We start from the raw sequence: 18,607 nt of genomic DNA, 5'->3' as shown, positions 1-18,607 counted from the left end.
AAATGGTGTCGTGAGCAAACTGGTGTCTGGCAACACTGTATTTGACCGTTTTGTTGACGGCAAGGCTTTCCACTTTCCAGGTAACCACCAGTTTCCATTCCACTCCACTTGGGAGGAAAATTACTCACTTTGAGACAACTGCACTGCAATAAATTTGTTTTTGTCATGTTGTTATCGTTAGTTGAAGCTGTGACCATCAAATTAACATAATTCTGGTTTTTCTCTAAAATTTCTGTTACTAGAATACCGTACGGTAATTCATAGTTCTCTTGCTACAACTGAAAATAGAAAATGTAGTTTTACCCATTATATAGCAGGACATGCATATAAAAAAAAAAACATGCTCCTAGGTGTAGTATTACATGACAATAGCAAACTACTCATAGTGATATGTAAAATAGAACGCTTTGAAGTGAGTCTTAAATTCACTATGAATCTTCTGCACCCTTTTAATGAATAGGTACAGTAAATGGTTTAAGTAACAGTAGGAATGCTACAGTGCAGTTTGTACAAGGGTTTACACAACATCAAATGGTGTTGAAACCATGAAGTCTTGACCAACTTATATTAAATATAACAAAAAGATAACTCGATACCAGACTATGCAAAGGCTTGTACACCTTTTTTCTAGAAAGTTTCACCAGATCATGTGTAGGAGTATGTATAAGGGGGGCAACACTAAAAGGCGGAAATGCGGAAGGCGGAAATAAGCCGGGCATGAAATGGCGTATTGTCCGCAGAAGTAGCGATTTAATGCCGATGTAGAAAACGCGGAAGTACGATCTTGGCGTCCATATTGTTTAACATAGCGATAACTTCATCATGAAAGAATGAAATGTTGCAACATGGAAAAAGGCGGAAGAGCGATTTTTAACAACAACTCATCACCGAACCTACTTTTATGTTGAAATATCATTGAAAGATAATGTTTAGAAGCAATTGTGAGGTCATTAAATACTTTGACTGTTTTAATTCCACAGTTATTGGAGTAAATTTCGAAATTTAATGGAATTTATTGAAATAGGAAAAAGGCGGAAATGCGATTTTTAGCCACAACTCAATACCGAACATTTTCTTATGTTGAAATATCATTGAAAGATATTATTTAGAAGCAATTGTGAGATCATTAAATACTATGACTGTTTTAATTCTAAAGTTATTTTGGCTTATTCCGCGTTTCCGCATTTCCACCTTTTAGTGTTACCCGTATAAGGGCATGCAATATACATGATTTGTGGCTCCATTTCATGAATCCTGTGTTATCATATAGGCCCACAAGGTTTGAGAAAATTTGATCAGACGTTATTATGCCATTGCACCATTTGTATGCGGTGGCATACGGAATGTGCTCTTTGAATTGTGAAATTTATTCAGCACTGTAAAGTGTAAGATCACGCTTGAGTAGTGGTCACAGGAGTAGGAGCTTAATGCTTACCTACAATCCTTCCTTCCTGTCAAAATCAAAACTTGCATTTTTTTTTTATTTGTCGAGTTTGAAGTGGATTGAAACCTGATTTTTTGTACACATTTCATCATCATCATCAACCAATTTTGATTGTACACTGTACAGGCCATGAATTAATCTTCATGTTGAGGGTGTGGCCTGTCTGTCGAGAACGAAGTCTTCCCCTCCACACCTCGCGATTTATTGGTTTGGCAGAGTCCATGTTCAGGGCTACAAGGTCACGTTTTACAAGTTCTTCCCAAGAAAGTTTTGGTCTACCTTGATCCCGCTGTGCTGCAATGTTGACACATCTGACCTGTGAGATCCAGCTTGAGCTGCGCTCAATGTGACCAAGCCATCTCAGTCTGCCTGATTAGAGGACTTCACTGATGTCTTTTATTTTAAGCTTTGATAGAAGAGTCTCAAACTGAATGTTGTCTTCAGGCTTGACTAAGCAGGTCCATCTTACCATCGCCCTGTCATTACGTTGTAGGCGCTTGACGGTGCTTGCTAAAGCAGCCCATGTTTCAGAGCCATAGAGCATGACACTCCTCACACAACTGGAGTAAACTTGTCCTCTGGTTGCAGCAGGAGGTTGCTTGCTTGTGAAAATAGGGAGGAGTTCCCTAAACTTTTTCCAAGCTGACTTGCACCGCGTTATAGCATGCATTTATAAACTTTATAATGGTTCAACTCAAATTCAAAGTACACACGTATCCATAGGCGTCAAAATAGGGTGGGCCGGTTGGGCGGCACCCATCCTGCTGTGAAACGAGGATGGGCAAAATATGTTTCGCCCACCCTGTTTTCATGACACTTATGAAGTGTTTGTTACAATTATTTCCGTTTTTGTTAAACGCTGAATTATCCAACCAACTGCAGCGCAACTTCTTGTTTTACGCTACCGTATGTCTCTCGCTAGGTATCCAACAGAATAAAGCAATTCCGCAACAACGCTGCGTTGAAAAAAAGGCGTTTGGGTACGATTTGTTATCAAGCCAATACGCTGTAAAACCGCCGAACTCATGTCTCTCTCTCTTGGGACGTCGCACGTTGAAAACCTGTCTAGAGCAAAAAGCCAAGACAATTAGAATCCGTGTGGCCTAGCTTTTCATGGTAATCGAAATTGCGCTGACAAGTGTGTCTGTACTTGAAACGCTAAATCGGATGCGCGCATTTACCGCACTCCTCTCTTCTAAAAGAACATGTCGTACGTTTTTTCTATTTAGGCTACATACCGCATTGAATATCGTCGCGGTTAGAAACAAAAATCAGCATCTGCAAACCATTTTCAGTACTCACTGCATTGTTGTTGCTACGGCAACTGTCACACGCTGGCAATTCCTGGTGAGAGAAAGCCACGTTTGCTCTTTTCTCCGAATGGTCTCACTTTCGTTATGTCACAATCAAACTTCAGTTCCGGGTCAGCGTAAGGGAATATGAATATGACATCATAATGAACATGACAATAAAATAACCGATACAAACTAAAGACGTACTGAAACAATTGCCTTTTACAAATCTTTCCTCACAAACTTGTTGCTGGGTATAAATTGGGGCACCGCGCGATGTTGTCTTCATTATTATTGAAAAGTTAAACATGAAGCAAAGTCAAACATCTATTCGCGCATTCTTAAAACCAGCTTCCAAAAGGCGTCGAGATGATAACGCTGAAGAAGCCACGTCCAGCACGAATGAACGTAGAGATGACATTGATGAAGAAAGCAGTGCTTCAAGGATGAACAGTGGTGAAGTCAATGTCTCAGGCAATGCACCGGTAGTTGTAGAAGACAGCATGAACCAATTGAGCCATGGATCTTTACCTACTCCGTTTGACGTTAGCATGCTGCCGGATCAGCTTCCGGCTCGGGAAGATCGTGTGTTGCAAGGGAAGCTTTTTTCTGAATTCCAGTGGATGCGTCTTAACCCTGGTGGTACTTGTTACTGTAGCTGCTGTTTGTGGGCCTCGGGAAACAATCGGTTATCTACCGCAGACCAACGGAGCCAGACGCGTCGCAACAAGTTTGGATGGATGTCTTTCTGTATGTCATTTATATTTGTTCTTGGGTTTTTTTATCAGTGCATTCGGGTAGCCTATGTAGTATGTACACCTATTTCCAACAGGTTACATTTCTTTCCATCTTGGTTACGTTTGCTTTTTGTATAATGTGACAATGTCACGCTACATCTTGTTTCTATTTCGAAAGTTCTGAATACATTTTCGCCAAACGTGCAGTAAGTAGCGTGATCAATTGAAAATTTATTTTGAATCTGAAAAAGTTGTTCGAATAAACCTTTTTCTGTTCAGGACTACCAGGGGTCGATCTTAACTTTTTTTTTCACTAGCCCACCGGACTAGTTGCTCCCCGTTTTCACTAGCCCGCACGATTTTTCGCTAGTCCGACCAGTTTACTGACTTTTCACTTGTCTAATGACGTATTAAGATAAGTGTTTTGGCTTAGACTGAAACTAACTAAAGGCTTTCAGATTGCAGTACGCACAAGAGAGCAACAATACGCACAAAAACACCTTCTAGGTCATGGAGGCACACGAGCTCTTCAACTACAGTACAACAAGGTAGCAATCCAAAGAGGGAAAAAACGAAATAAAAGTCAAATAAATTATTGCTTGTAAAAATGTTCAAGCTTGGGGACGTATTGATATTACACAGTAACGTTGTATCAGCATTTGATCACAATATATCAACAAAAAAACGTTAATTTCGCTAACTGCTGCTTGTTGGGATGCTGACTTCTCCGTGCTGGCGTGCTCACTACTACCACGTGTCGTGTCTAGCGAAAATGCGAGAAAAAAGTAGTCACACGCTCAGTTGACCGACTTTGCCGCCTTCTTCATGCAATTTCGTCTCTGGCAAGCAAATTTTTGCAGTATTTCAGAGTGACACCGCCGATCGCCATTTTGTAAACCAAAACTTTTCACTGGCGAATATTTTCACTAGCCAATCGGACTAGTACTGCAACATTTCTACTAGTCCGTGCAAATTTTCACTAGCCATTGGCTAGCGGACTACTGCTAAGATCGAACCCTGACTACTTTACAACTGAACTCGTGCTGCGTGATTGAATGGTTACATTGTACGTAAACTTGGCGCGGTACAAAACCGCAATATCCGCACAGTCACCTGTCCGAACATTTTGCGGCAAATCTGAAGGCACCACTTTAAAGATAACAGCGACCGTCACGAGTCACATGCTTTTTAAATCGCAAAGGAAAACATAAAAGAAGTTTGTTAATTTAGCAGCGCTCATAATATCGCAAGGCACAAGAAAGCAAACATCAAATCTATTAAAGCTTAATTGCTGCAGCGACGCTAAACGCAGTTTTTGTGAAAAAGACTAACCATTGCAAATTTGCGAACATACACATTCAATGAAATCTGTTTGAAAACTCTCACCCACCCAGAATTCCTCTCTTCTAAGAAAAAATCGACGCCTATGCAGTATGCACATATCATAAATGCTTCTTGGCATCTCGCTTGTTTTACCAATACTGAATTCAACACAAAAAGAATTGTAAATGTGCCACATTATAGAGAACAAAGAAGAAACAGTGCAAACTCAACATTAGCACAATTATGATACAAATCAAGAGGGAAATCGAGCTGCTGGAACAAGTAGCAATTCTTACATGTCACTGTGCATATCAGTTTATATTTATTTGCTTTTGAGGTTAATGAGGTCTGAACTCATCTGGACTCTGGATGGAGGTATCTTCTTCATAATGTTTGCATGATTTTTTTTGATAATTTCCATGTAGGTATCACAGTGTCTAGTAGTAGGATTCTCAATAATAGCTAACCTATACAATTATACATTCCTGTTTCAATATTGAAGATACAATGCCTTCAAAAAAATTGAAATTTGCTGTTGTTTGTTCAAGTAACATGAACAGAAGCATGGAAGCCCATAGATTTATGAGGTAAGGTGATGACTGATGAACCCAACTTGTTGTCTGTGACTTCATTTAACAGATAAAACATGAAACTGTGCATGTTATATAACAGGAGGGTGTGAAACAAAAAGTGGCAACAATATTCAGACAAGTAACAAATGCTGTTCACTGATTTGATTTTCTTTATTTGGCCTACAGTATTTTCTTGAAAGAAACCGCCCTTGAATAGAAGCCGCAGAAGGCAATGATGAAATTGCTTCTTTACTGATAATAAGAAAACAAAGCAAACATATCTAACGACATGCAAGAGCTTGCACGTATGTAAAAAACAGCAGTTGTCACATTACAGTAGTGGCCGGAGAGTAATAGAATAAAAAAATTTTGACAAAAGAGAGCGCAGAATTTTATTGTCACCTAATCAACACTACCGGTGCTTCCTTTTGGTTTTGTTTGCTTTACACAGATGCAACAATAATAGCAGCTATCGGATTAGGGGTTTTATAAAAAGAGACATTAAAAGTGCTGCTGACTTACTGTTTCTGTTTTCTTGTTACCGGTACTTATATACCTTACTGGTAGATAAACTCGAATGCCCACTGAACAGTGAGCACCAATTAGAAGACAAAAATGTTCATATAAAAAAATAGAAGCCGCACAAAACGTTGAAAAATAAACAAATAGTAGCCAGGGTTTCTATTTAGGAAAATATGATATTAGTTTTGTGGTGATATTGTTGCTTGGCTGACTGATGAATTTAATCCTGATCGAACGACATTGTATGTATGTACTGTATTTACCCAACTCCTACATAAGCATGTAAGGATTTTTGTCATATGTCTTCCAGAGCATTTAGCCAACGTTTTTCAATTTCCCCCAAATTATAAGATACACAAAGTTATGCACAACAGACTGACATGTGGGTCCACAAATAGAGGATTATATACATGTATTGTATGATTGTAGGCTAAAAACCTCAAGTATCACTTTTAGAATGAGTGGGAAAATCTTGCCTCCCTGGAAATAGCTTACTTCTGTAAAAATCGACAAGTATGGTGTCATATAATAGTGTTCTGCTTATCAGCTTTACTAAAAGGGCTACAGTGGCTGAAAAATATTGGTTTCTTGTCTTTCAATGTATTACTCATTTGGTCACCACGCTGTTTTGGACTTAATATTTTTCACAGTTTGTACGTTTGTTTATTTTTAGTAAGAAGAATTTTGATGTCCAATCTTTTGGCACTGGAAGTCAAGTCAAGCTGCCAGGACCAGCAGTCAACAAGCCCAACGTGTACACATTTGATTGGAAATATGTTGACATCTACAATGAATTAAAAAAGAGAGATCAATCTCTGTATCCTTTTAGTTTGTTAAAATTTGATGTATATATTTTTTTTTATTGTAACAATTTATAATTTATTTTGCGAGACATCAGATGCAGGCTTAAAACCAGTTGAGTTTAGAACGATTTTTAGTCAGGACAGTTATAAATTTAGGACTGTTACTATTGTTCTGTTTGACTTTCAGACGATGGATGGTGAAACCATTTCAAAACCAGTTGACATTGCACGCTTGCATCTAAATTTAAAGGTTAGTAAACTATTACATTAGTTTGAACATGGCCACCTGGAGATGCGGCCTGATATGTCACATTTTGATTACTGCTAGTATTTGAATAACATTTTCTGAGATATAATATTTTTACTTTTTGCTGTCTCTTAATGATATAAAAGCCTTTTGTTGCCTTGAGGAAGCAGTAGCAAATGAGAAAAAAATAAGTTGAAAAACGCTCAATGACTGTTATTGAAAATTTAACAGTCTGACTAAAATCTTCGAAATCAAATTGTTTTTCAACATCTGATGATGTTAAACCCAATTGTGTCATCTGGGGAAAACAGTAAAGAAGGCGATAAAATATAATTTTTGGAAAAAATCATTTAAACAGTCGCCCACAGTGGGTAAAATCTGGTAATTTCTGCAAAATGTTACAAATCAGACCATATCTTTAGGCAGCCATGGTTTGAACATTAACCAACTTGCATGTTGTGAGGCCAGTTTTATTTTTTAGAACTAGAATGACATGACAATAGAATAACAGAAAATGGTGTAAGAGTTTATTCATGTTATTCTTGGTTGTTCTGAACATGTGTAAAACCTTCACACAATAAAACAAAGTGACAAAGTCGGAGATGGGGTGGTCAGTGGTCACATTGGCCAGGTGGTGAGATCATCTTTGTCGTAGGGTCGTTGGTTCAACACCACTCCAGAGCACATAGCTCTGAAGCGAAGCCGGCAATGTATTATATATTTATTCTTGAGCCAAAATATTTTTTAACAAAGTCTAATTTTTTGTTTGCGCATATGCGACGTGGTTTTTAATAAGATTTCTGAACATAACCTGGAGTTTATATATTTAATTTAATAGGTCAACAAGGTGTCAATTTACTAGCATTTATAAATTGAATGGGATGGCGCAACGGATAAGGCATTGGCTTTTCAATGATGCGAACCTGGTTTGACAGTATGACACCCAGCAAGCTTGTTCTTGGTAAAAGACACAGTTGCTGAAGTAAAGGCAGCTGAGAGAATGGAATTGGCCCCCCCTACTCTCATTAGTGCCAAAGGCCTAGTGTGATAAGAACCGTATCTTCTCATTCCTCAAAGCTCAGAACTGAGTATGGGATTGCCTTTACCTTTCACTAATGCTTGGATTAACAAAGCGAAAAAATTAGCAATAAAAGATGACCCACTTTCATCAAAACAGATTTTTTTATAAGGAAATTAGGTCTTGTGCTTCGCTTTCGCCAACCGGTTGCCCGGCTCGCAAATTTTTTTTTCCCACGAACTTTTTGCTACTTCGCATAGAGTTTGTATTTATACCGTGTGAACTGTGAATGCAAACATTTTTCGTTGGCGCGTTCGGTTCAGTGGTTTCGTCTTTTGCCTTATAATTGTGAGGACACCGGTTCGACGCCCATCGAAGTCAATGTTTTTTTTCTTTAGGCCTACATTAATTTTTGCGATGCACAAAAGCTTTTCAAAAAAGCTAAGGTTAGGGCTAATGGGTTAGGGTTAATTCTTAATCAATTCGGAAAATCTTACTTTTAGACCAGTGAGCACAATCAATTTATTTTCTCAACTTTTTTAAACTTGGTGTGTCTCCAGGCTACGTATTTTTTCAAGTTCAATGTTTACATTTGGACCTGCTGGAGTGCGAATATCTGTAAAAACAGTTACGCGCGGAAACCAGTAATGGCTACGCTTACAGAAATATGCAAATGAGACAGAAAGTTTGTGGGAAAAAAATTTTGCGCCCGGCTCACTGGCATATGCAATAATACTTATTTCTCCCCTCAAAATTTTGCTGACTACACCCCTGAATGCATTTGTTGTAAATCAAAAGATATGAAGTGGCGCTAAATAGTTGAGGCAAGAGGACGCATAGCCGATATTAATCAGAGCTTTCGGTTGTCTACGTAGCCGTAATCGAAAAGTCTTGCAGTGCGGTAGTCTCATCCGGCGTTTCTTAAACTCTGTAAGCTTATAGTGCTCCGCAAATTTCTTTTCTTTACACTACAATGTGCATTACAAATACACCATACGATAATATGCAAATTTCTTCTGTTTGTTTCTCACGAGTGGCGCTTTAGAAGGGATGTCACGACTAGCTAGGGTAGCTAACCAAAGTTCATTTCTGTAGTAAAAACTTTTCTGAAAGACGTGTGTCATAATTCAATTTATCTATTACTATTAGCTTTTTCTTCCAATTGACGTAAAAATTAGTTCCGGTTGGTAATTATCTAACTTATTCGAAATTACAAAGTAACCCAGACAGCAAATCCGTCATCTTTTGCATTACAATTTACATACGTAAAAAATGACAGATTTGCTGTCTGGAAACTTTGTTCACTAAATGTGTTACTATCAACTATCAAATTAGTTTTACCAAATTACTAGTAGTTGTATAATATGCGTATGCAGTGTTTATACATGCTAACTTTCTCATTTTATCATACATAAGCCTATATATTTTATAAAACCAAACCCCTTTCAAAAAATAAATGGAAGCCTGAAAAGAAGGGTCCACGTCTTTTAGGCACAGACAGTTAGGCGCCGGTCAAATAGGCGCGCACACTGGCGTCTGGATATTTAGGTGCGGAGCACTGTGGCGCCCGTTCATTTAGGTGCTATTCCTAGTAAAGGTTGGAGATTGTATCAGCTCAGCTTGGGCAAAACCTAGTCGGGGTTTTGACGGAAAACTAAGTTACTCTTCACTTAAGCCTACCACCCGCTTGATTATAGGCTACGGTATAATTTTTACTGATGTTTAGTGTAGTTATTATTTGACTTATATAACTAAAAGTGAACTCAGTCATGTTCAGAAACTTGAATAATTTATCGATAAAGCTTTCGCCGACGCAAACCTGGACTAACAACAAATAAATGCTGAACACGCCCATTAAAAAAACAATGTATTCAATATAACATTTTGTGTGAAAAGCATTGCCGATTTAAGCAGCTTCACTCACGGAAGCCATGACATATTTTTCTGTTCAATACAACATTTTGTGTGAAAAGCATATCCAGAAGAAGCAGCTTCACTCAGTGAAGCCATGACTAACAACAAATAAATGCGCGCGCATTAGCAAAACAACATATTTTTCTGTTCAGTTTAACATTTTGTGTGAAAAGCATTGCCCTACCTGCTAAGCTGATACAATCTGCAGACTTTACTAGGAATAGCACCTAAATGAACGGGCGCCACAGTACTCCGCACCTAAATATCCAGACGCCACAGTATGCGCGCCTATTTGACCAGCGCCTAACTGTCTGCGCCTAAAAGACTTGCTCCCGAAAAGAATTAGATAATCCTGGTGTGACTTTCACTAATCAAAAACAAATTGGATTTGTAAAAGATATTGAAAATGGTGATAAATTACTAGGAAGCAGCAACCCTGGTGTATCCGCCTGTAACGCTAAGTAGGCGTATTGTTCTAATAAACGTGACGTTAAATGCAAATGACAAGATTTAGTAGAGCTGTGCGTTTACTGGGAAAATTCCACAGACCTTCCTATTCTTGACAGAATTTTGTTCAGAAAGTAGATGTGACTGAGTGTTCCGTAAGTAAAACAGTTTTAAAAAACGTTATTGTAAAAAAAAAACTTGTAAGCTTAATTGAACAATAAACGAAGTTTCAAGCACTTCCGTTTTGTCTTCCCAAGAGAAACTGTATATTTTTTTTAATTTGTAGCCTATTTACATCAACATTCGTTTTAAAATTTTTCTTTTGCTTTCTAGGTTCCGTCTCAACACCTTGGACTGAGATGAGTGGAATCTTAACGGATGAGGCACTGACGGAAGAGAAATGACCGTTGACATTTTCGCAAACTTTTTTAATTTTGTAGGCTTTCATTTCCACATTCGCAAGTGTGGCGAATGGTTGTGCTTACAATAGAGATTAATCATGAGGACTTCAAAATAATCAACGGATTTTAGCGAGCCATGGTTCCAAAGTTTCAGACGAAACAAACTCTCCCTACGCGAGACGTTAACATACAGGGCGACTATGTGGATTTACTTTCACCTTTTATTAGATTTTGTGTGAATGTCATGCTCCCACAGGTACGGCTGCTGTCAGCACATAGGAACTTTTGCAAGACGACTGCTTTTGAAGGAAAAGCAATCGTTCAAAAGGTTTAACAATACTTCAGTCAAAGGGCTTGTATTGTAAAGTGGGATTTAAAAATCCCCCTTATTTATTGCGAGCTTGACGGTAAGTTAGCGTTAAACAATACCGGTAGGGCTGTTCGAAACAAAGTATTTCGTGCCGAATCTTTGGTCTTGGTTTCAAATCAGCTTTTTGGTTAAGTTATGTCAGAATAAAAAAAATGCATCTTAATAAATGGAAAAAATAAATCAAGAATGTAGAAAAATTAAATTTGATGCCTCGCGCTATTTCCTAAAATGTATTTCGTGCGAAAAGTTTTCGTGTCAAAGCTTTGTTTACATTTTGAATGAAACTTTCTGCTCCATCTCGAATAGCCTTTCATGGTGACAAACTTCGTTTAAACAGCCCTATAGGCTACATATTGTAGCCTACTCTGAGTGAATTGACAATCCGCGATTGAGTGGAGCATACCAAGTCGTTAAAATATCTAAATGACTCCTTTTTATTTTTCCTCCGTACTGTACATGCTTGAACAACCCTATGTTCGGTTTAGGTTACGCAACTGAAAGTTCACGCGATAAATTTTTGTAGCTATAGATTTAGTTTATGAGTCTACAGAGGTTGTAGCGGCAACGCTTCGGTTAATTTGGAACCAGTTTTAGGCAATTCAAAAAATGAGGTTCCTCAATCTTTCCTTTGTTAACTTGATCCTGTACGACAACGTAAATAGCGACCTTTCCGCACAGACTTTAGCCAATATTGCCTAATTTTGAACTCTTCAAATATAGGCTTTGAAATGATAGTTTTGAGAATTTAACTCTGTCTCCTGTCAAACGCTGCAGATCGGTCTCCAATCAAATTTGAAGCTTGCATTGGCAGGACATGAGTCGCTGGGGTTTGTCCATAAAAGACGTCTGCAGGCAGAGGCGGAGGACGTCTGTTACGGACAGCCTCTCGTGGTAATGTTTAACAAATCTGTCACGGTGGCTGTACAAAAATACCATGATGATAGTACAGGCTGCCCTGTCATTTGAAAAAGTACAGTAGTAGGTTTACTGTGGTGGTTTTAGTCAAAATTTTCATCAGATGCAAGTTAAGTTCCACGCTTCTTCAAACTGATCTAAATTTTCGTAAAGTGTGAGAAATCTGAATGCTTTTGAATTTTACAAGATTTTCGGCCTCAGATTTTATTAGCGCTTTGTTTAAACTTTTGTTGTTTATTTTGTCACGCGGTTAAGGTACGGTAAGGACATTCGCCAGAGCTCATCTTTCAAGTGCGCTTTTGTTTTTCTCTGTTACGTTAAAGAAGGTTGACATTCGGAACAATTTTGTTTAATTTCCGCCTTTGAAGTAACTAGGATAGCCTTATATGGTACAAAAAAAAAAAAATTAAATCTTTACGTTTACTAAAGTAAGTGCTGCATACATGTGTGTTTCATCAACTTCGTGCTGTTGTTTATTTTAACAGGACACAGTGGCACTGCTTCCTGTACTGGCCGTAATATTTCTTTATTTTTCAGACCTTCAGAAAGATATAACCAGCCAACATTTTGCGATGACCTTCGTTTGTTCTTTGCGTGATGATCAATGAAATGGTATAGTTAATTACATTATACTTTATCAAATAAAAACTACGCACGGTAACGTAGAACAACATAACTTTTACATATTTGTGGTAGAGTAGCTTAAAGAGAATATTGGTATATCGAGAAAATGAATTTGCGCTAGGATGCATGTTCGTTTGCAGTGGAACAGCGCCATCTTCAGTTTAAAATGATATTAAATTTAAAATGAATTAATTTACCTAAAAGCTCACAGCAAAACTTTCTGCAACTTTAAGAAGGAAGTTAATGTGCCCGTTTGAAACAGTACTAGCCTATATTTTGATTCAGGTGGTAGTAGACTTAATATCTGAGCTTAAAATAGAAAGGCGTGATAGGGTAGCCTATGTTAAAACTGCGCACTACTCCGGCAAAAGGCTTGTAGAAGCGTCTGGCTATTTCAATCTCGTTTAGGTTAGGGACTGTTGCACCATAGTCTGACACCAGTGGCGTAACCAGGAATTTTGAAAGGGTTTTTTTGGCGTGCGAAGCCCGACGGCGTGTTCGCTTAAAATGACACGTAGCGGCTGGGGGCCTACCCCAGAAAATTTTGAAACATTAGGCCTACTTCGAATTTGGTGCATTCCGAGAGCATTTTCAACAAAAATGTGGTTATGAATATTCCTGTAAAATGGTGCTGTCCTGTGGCATAGCAAAAGGATAAGATCACGTTTTCTTCGGAAATAAAGCTAGGTCTTTATGTTTTTTGTTGTTAATGCCTGGCTGAGATATTTGAATGTTTGGTATTGGCAAAACTCGTTCTTTTGGTGCAGTTTCGTTTAAAAATAGGCAAACTTTGTTTTAGAAACATAAAGAGATTGAAAGCATCATTCTCAATATCGTGATGTCACACGCGTGCCAAATGGGGTTGAAAATCCCCCCCTTGGTTACGCCGCTGTATGACATCATTTTATAACCGCTCGTGCAACAGTTGTGATACCGCGTGGTGTCATGGTATTTGAAAATCCTTTCGATATAGACGAGCAAGCAAGATAAAGAATGTAGATGTCAATTGGTGCAAGAAGCATAATATTAAGACCCAGTTTATCACACAAATAGGCGTCCTGTAAAAAAAGATCAAATTAGAATGCTTGGTTATTTACATTTATCACTGTATATTTTTAGTGGTGTAACAGTAGGTTTACCTACGTGAACCTGCTATGTTACGTTGTATGCTAAATGGCCTATGTTTTGGGTCTCATAATTTCCTTAACCAAAATTGTCAGCTACGTAAACAACGGTGTCTTAAACATGCTCGATCGTAACCGAAGAATCAAAGAAAGGCCTCAACGATTCCAGGACAGCAAAGACAGGTTCCATGTCGTCTTTTCTCTAGAAGAAAGAGTTTACGATCAAATTATGGAAGGTAGGTCGCGCTGTTGTTATTGAACACAAGGATCGACGATCAATCTTTAAACAGCGCTTGCTCTTTTTTTCGCATGCTAAGCAATGCTCATGTAACCGACATCTGAAAAACTAACCCTAGCCTACTTGCATCTCTCCTCACTGTCACACGCAACAAAATAAGTTATAAGGCAAACCGGGGCGTGTTGTCACAGCAACTTTTTTGTACTTGCACTAATTGCTTCGAGTCTATATGTTAGTAGCACGCGCTTCGTTAAAAGTCATCTTCATTTTGAGGTTTGAAAAGTTAAGAAAAGACAGCAGGTTTAGCTTAAATTAAAGTAGGCTATTATCAAAAATTTGGTCATCGATGTAAATTTCACTAACTTTTTAAAATTTTGTGTCGGTTTCGTAAGAGAAAGCACTTGTTGAATTAATTTCAACTTGTTTATAAATGTGTAATTCCACGTAATAAAATTTGTTCAGTAAGGCAAACCGGGGCGTGTTGTCACAGGTTTGGGGTTTTTCAATTTGTGCTTTTGCTATATACAACGCAAGTGGTTTGGTTATATCATTTGTACGCTGTCCACTTACACTTCCTTTTGCCACTAGTTAAACTTTTTAACCGCAAAAGGATTTCAAGAAAATCAAATTTTTGTAAAAACAAAAAAATGTGACAACACGCCACGCCCGTGCTGGGGCGTGTTGTCACATTTTGTTTTTACAAAAATTTGATTTTCTTGAAATCCTTTTGCGATTAAAAAGTTTAACTAGTGGCAAAAGGAAGTGAAAGTGGACAGCGTACAAATGATATAACCAAATCACTTGCATTGTATATAGCAAAAGCACAAATCGAAAAACCCCAAACCTGTGACAACACGCCCCGGTTTGCCTTATTGGTCTACCGGTAGGTCTACCTGAAACTTTTTGTAGGCTAGGCTACTTATGATTAGACCTAAGCTATGGTACAGAAAAAATAGGGCCAATATATCCATAGTTATTAGGTTATTGCTTGATCGTTTGCAAAAATATGGCTAATAACGTAGAAATCTTTCATACTGCATATCTTCCTGCAGCAGGCTATGCCATGACAATACATGTTAGTGCGCTTCGACCTGGTTTCGAACCCACAGCCACATGGTTCAACTTTTTTTTTTCATTAACTTTGGCTTATGATTGATGAACAGTAGCCTACCCAGTACCCAATTTCATAAAAATATTGCACTTGGGTTGAGAATTATCATTAACTATTCAGCTAAACTATTGGCCTACTGCAAATCCACTCTCTTTTATGCTAACAGGTTCATTTCATTTGTCGTCATGTGAAGCAGTTAATTGCTTTGTCTGAAACTACCAGGTTTTTATACGATCTGATGAACGTGATTAGGCTTACAAATTTTAAGCACACTTGTTTCATTAAGATTTTAATACGAGGGAAGCTGAAGACATGGAGCTTGTACATATTATCAATCTCGACATACCAGATAACCACGAAGAAGCCACCATTGGAGCTTTTCTCGTATGCGATTTAGCCAAAAAGGTTAGTGCATGAGGGTTGTGAATTCCATCGATTTTAATTCAAATCTACTCCAGTATTTTTCGTTTTGGATTCTGGCGCGTGTTAAGCAAAATTGAATGCTTCCGTATCAACGTCAGAAGTTGTTGGTGAATAACTATTAGATGGTGGTGGTGATTATGAGTCACAGTAGCTCACTTTCTAAAGCTGATGTATTTAAATTCATCTTTTTTCGAGTTGTGCAAAAACAAGCCTCACAATGGCCAATAATTTGCTCTGAACTATTTTAGGCAAACAGATATTGGTAGATTTGAAAAATCTAAAACCTTATAGGCCTACGCTACATCTCTAGCTAGGCTAACTGTTTAACACTAATCATGACCTGTATTTCAGTTGGGGCAGTCAGTTTAAATACGTTATTATAATCCGGAGCTTGATCCTATACTTCTGTTTGGATATGGCAGTAACCAGATAATCGTGACTGATCAACGATGGCGCCGGTCATATCTTCTTTGCTATTTTATTAGTAGCTGTTCTTTTAAATGCAGCTTGAAGAATCAGAAGACCTTGACAATGACATCGATGAACTATTACAAGAATTTGAAGAAACGTCAAAGCGGCGAATCATGCACACCGTACAGTTCTACTAATATTTTTTTAGTTGAAAGTTGCCACTTGCGTGCAGTATTTTAGTTTTTGGTTTATCATTGTCTTCGCTGTGCTTTTACTTGCAAACTGATATGGTTTGAAACTGCACTGTGGCCAGTTCTAACTTCAGTTATGCACCAATGTTAGGAGTCGCCTTCTTAAAAATACTTTTAATGTTGCTAAAACGTGAAAGAACGTCAACATCAATAAAGAGTTGAAATCCTTCCAAAAAAAAATTTTTTTTATTCGTTATGTGTCCTTGTAACTTTTCACGCATGACACAAACATGGAAATCACTTTCTAGACTTGGTTGTTTAATGCTCTTTTTTTTAAGTCAATTAAGTAAAATGGAATTTGCCTGATTGCATCCTTTAAGCCAGTCATCATTGAGCACCTCTATTGCCTTTCAAATGCTTTGCAAATCTTCAATTTCAGAGCATATGTTTATAAACTTAGGCATATACAATAACAACTATTTTATGGCCAGTTTCTCGCGGCTTGTGAGTTTAAAATTATTTCGTGTCCCATAACTGTTTGGTTCATTTAATTCACTGCTTTATTCTCTATTTAAACTTCATTTGTTTTGCTCGTTAGCAGCCTATCCTGGAAAGTTACGTCGAGGATACTATAGCTACTAAGTGCTGTTTTTTTCGTCATGTGGAGACGCTCAAACCTTGTTTTTGACCTGCAAAAGTGGTCGCCAGCGTTCAGAGCTTGCACCGGCCTAAATAGTTGTATCCTGCCATAGACGAATTGTTATGATACTTTGTGTTATCTTTTATGAGCGTTTGTAGGAAGTAAATACGTTTAGACTAAGATACCTACCGTTGTGCTGTGTTGACCTGTTCATCCGAATATGTGTTACGAGCAAGAGTTTGATCGCACTTCTGAGAGGATTTCTATAGCCTTATGCCAGTGTCGGTCTTTGGGGTGTGCAATCGCACAGGGCCCGCAATTTAGGGGCCCGCAATTTACTCAGAAAATGCAGTAATTTTTGTCATTTTCAATGGAAAAATTCTACAAAAGAATTAGCAACAAGAAAACATAGAGACTCAGCATAGAGACTCAACAGGTGCAACCTATTTCGTCCCCTGAACATTTCGTACCCTGAAAAGATCGAGAGAAAAAAAAAACAACAGAGCCGAAGTCGCTGATCGTCGTTGCCGCAAACGTTTCAAAATTTGTTTTGATATTTTCAGGGGACGAAATAGGTTGAAATTCGATTTTGTTGACAGCGGACAGCACCATTTTACAATAATATTCATACCCAAAATTTTGTTGAACATGCTCTCAGAATGCCCCAAATTCAAAGTAATTGTTCAAAATTTTCTGGGGAAATCTCCCCAGACCCCCCGCCGCTTGGTGTCGCCTTCGGCGAATACGCCTACAGGCATTGCCGACCGTCAAACCACCCCCCTCCCCTTTCAAAATACCTAGCTAAGCTATTGAACTGGATCATTGTCATTGGAGCCCGCAAAGCATATTCCGCACAGACCCGAAATACCCTAAGACCGGCACTGTTTATGCCCAGTGCTAAGATTTGGAAACTATCGATAGTCTACTATCTATGAAGTTTTATGAATCGTCTGACGGTTTTTATCAAATATTTAAAATGCAGGAAGTTTTTTTTTATCTAAATATTACTGCTGTTATCAATTCAATTGATTTAAGCAAAATCACAAACTTTTGAAATGTAGGCTAAAATTGTTACCGGTTTGTATGTTCCGGTTGCGGATTTCTAAAAACAGTGAGTTATAGGGGGTTCACAATTTTTCATTTAACCTGTGGAAAAATTTGAAATAAAGGCTTCAAAGTCATAGAGCCAGAAATAAACGTATAGAGTCAAGATTGAACGGTACTCGACAGTTTTGTCGCAATCTCAAGGCACGTAGCCGGGTTTAGCTTATTTCTACTAGTGGTACGGTAGCCTATGTTCAATTGTTCAGGTGTAGCGTATAGAAAGATGTTTTTTTTTTCTGCTTAGCTGTTCTTTTTTACTTTGCATTGCGTTCGCTTTTTCTTCCTATTCCGAACAGTGTAACCAACTTTTGCGCGCCTTTAACTTCAATAATAATTAATTACTTGTCTACTTGCTAAACATTGCAAAATACAGCGACTGATATCTAATTAGAACCTTGACTGCCACTTGCAATTTTGTGATGTTGTCCAGTTGTCATCTTTTAAACAATTTATAACCACTTTGCATTGTTTAGCTACAATATTCAAAGTTAAGCTATTTGTGAATTTTGTGTTTCTAGATAGGCCTACAATTTAAAAGATAAATGAGTGCTTGGACTGCAAATCGTTTTGGCCACTTTGATTGGAAGTTGTACTTTAATCAAGGAGTTTTGCCTATGGACCCCAGATGTTTTATCATGGGATTTGAAACATCAATTGGTTTGTGGTTGAATAAATCTAGGCTAAGCTTTGGCTACCGTTCATAATTTCTTCATCATGGTTTGAACTTTGGCTGAGC

The 18,607-nt window shown here is 38.0% G+C and overlaps 1 protein-coding gene across 2 annotated transcripts; it reads left to right on the top strand.

Moving 5' to 3' along the window:
• Window positions 1-5,229: 5,229 nt before the first annotated feature.
• LOC145764907 (RNA polymerase II subunit A C-terminal domain phosphatase SSU72-like) lies at window positions 5,230-18,390 on the top strand. Of its 2 annotated transcripts, none has more exons than XM_082576602.1 (5): window positions 5,230-5,383; window positions 6,564-6,707; window positions 13,850-13,989; window positions 15,389-15,507; window positions 16,032-18,390. In XM_082576602.1, the coding sequence occupies exons 1-5, from the start codon at window positions 5,304-5,306 to the stop codon at window positions 16,131-16,133; spliced, it is 585 nt and encodes a 194-aa protein (XP_082432728.1). In that variant the 5' UTR covers window positions 5,230-5,303; the 3' UTR covers window positions 16,134-18,390. The 2 variants fall into 2 exon arrangements, with proteins under 2 accessions (XP_082432728.1, XP_082432729.1); XM_082576603.1 differs by lacking the exon at window positions 16,032-18,390 and adding an exon at window positions 15,877-15,983.
• The last annotated feature ends 217 nt before the right edge of the window (window positions 18,391-18,607 follow it).

The sequence above is a fragment of the Aplidium turbinatum genome, chromosome 2 (genome assembly GCF_918807975.1).
Source record: "Aplidium turbinatum chromosome 2, kaAplTurb1.1, whole genome shotgun sequence".
NCBI lineage: Eukaryota > Metazoa > Chordata > Ascidiacea > Aplousobranchia > Polyclinidae > Aplidium > Aplidium turbinatum.
The sequence above is the reverse complement of the archived record's forward strand: the minus strand, read 5'-3'. Positions and strand labels throughout refer to the sequence as shown.

Excerpts from the sequence above, each read along its gene's own strand:
- LOC145764907 (XM_082576602.1), top strand. The coding sequence starts at position 5,304 with ATGCCTTCAAAAAAATTGAAATTTGCTGTTGTTTGTTCAAGTAACATG. Across the intron at positions 5,384-6,563 it reads GAAGCCCATAGATTTATGAG|TAAGAAGAATTTTGATGTCC; the intron begins GTAAGGTGATGA and ends GTTTATTTTTAG. Across the intron at positions 15,508-16,031 it reads TATGCGATTTAGCCAAAAAG|CTTGAAGAATCAGAAGACCT; the intron begins GTTAGTGCATGA and ends TTTTAAATGCAG.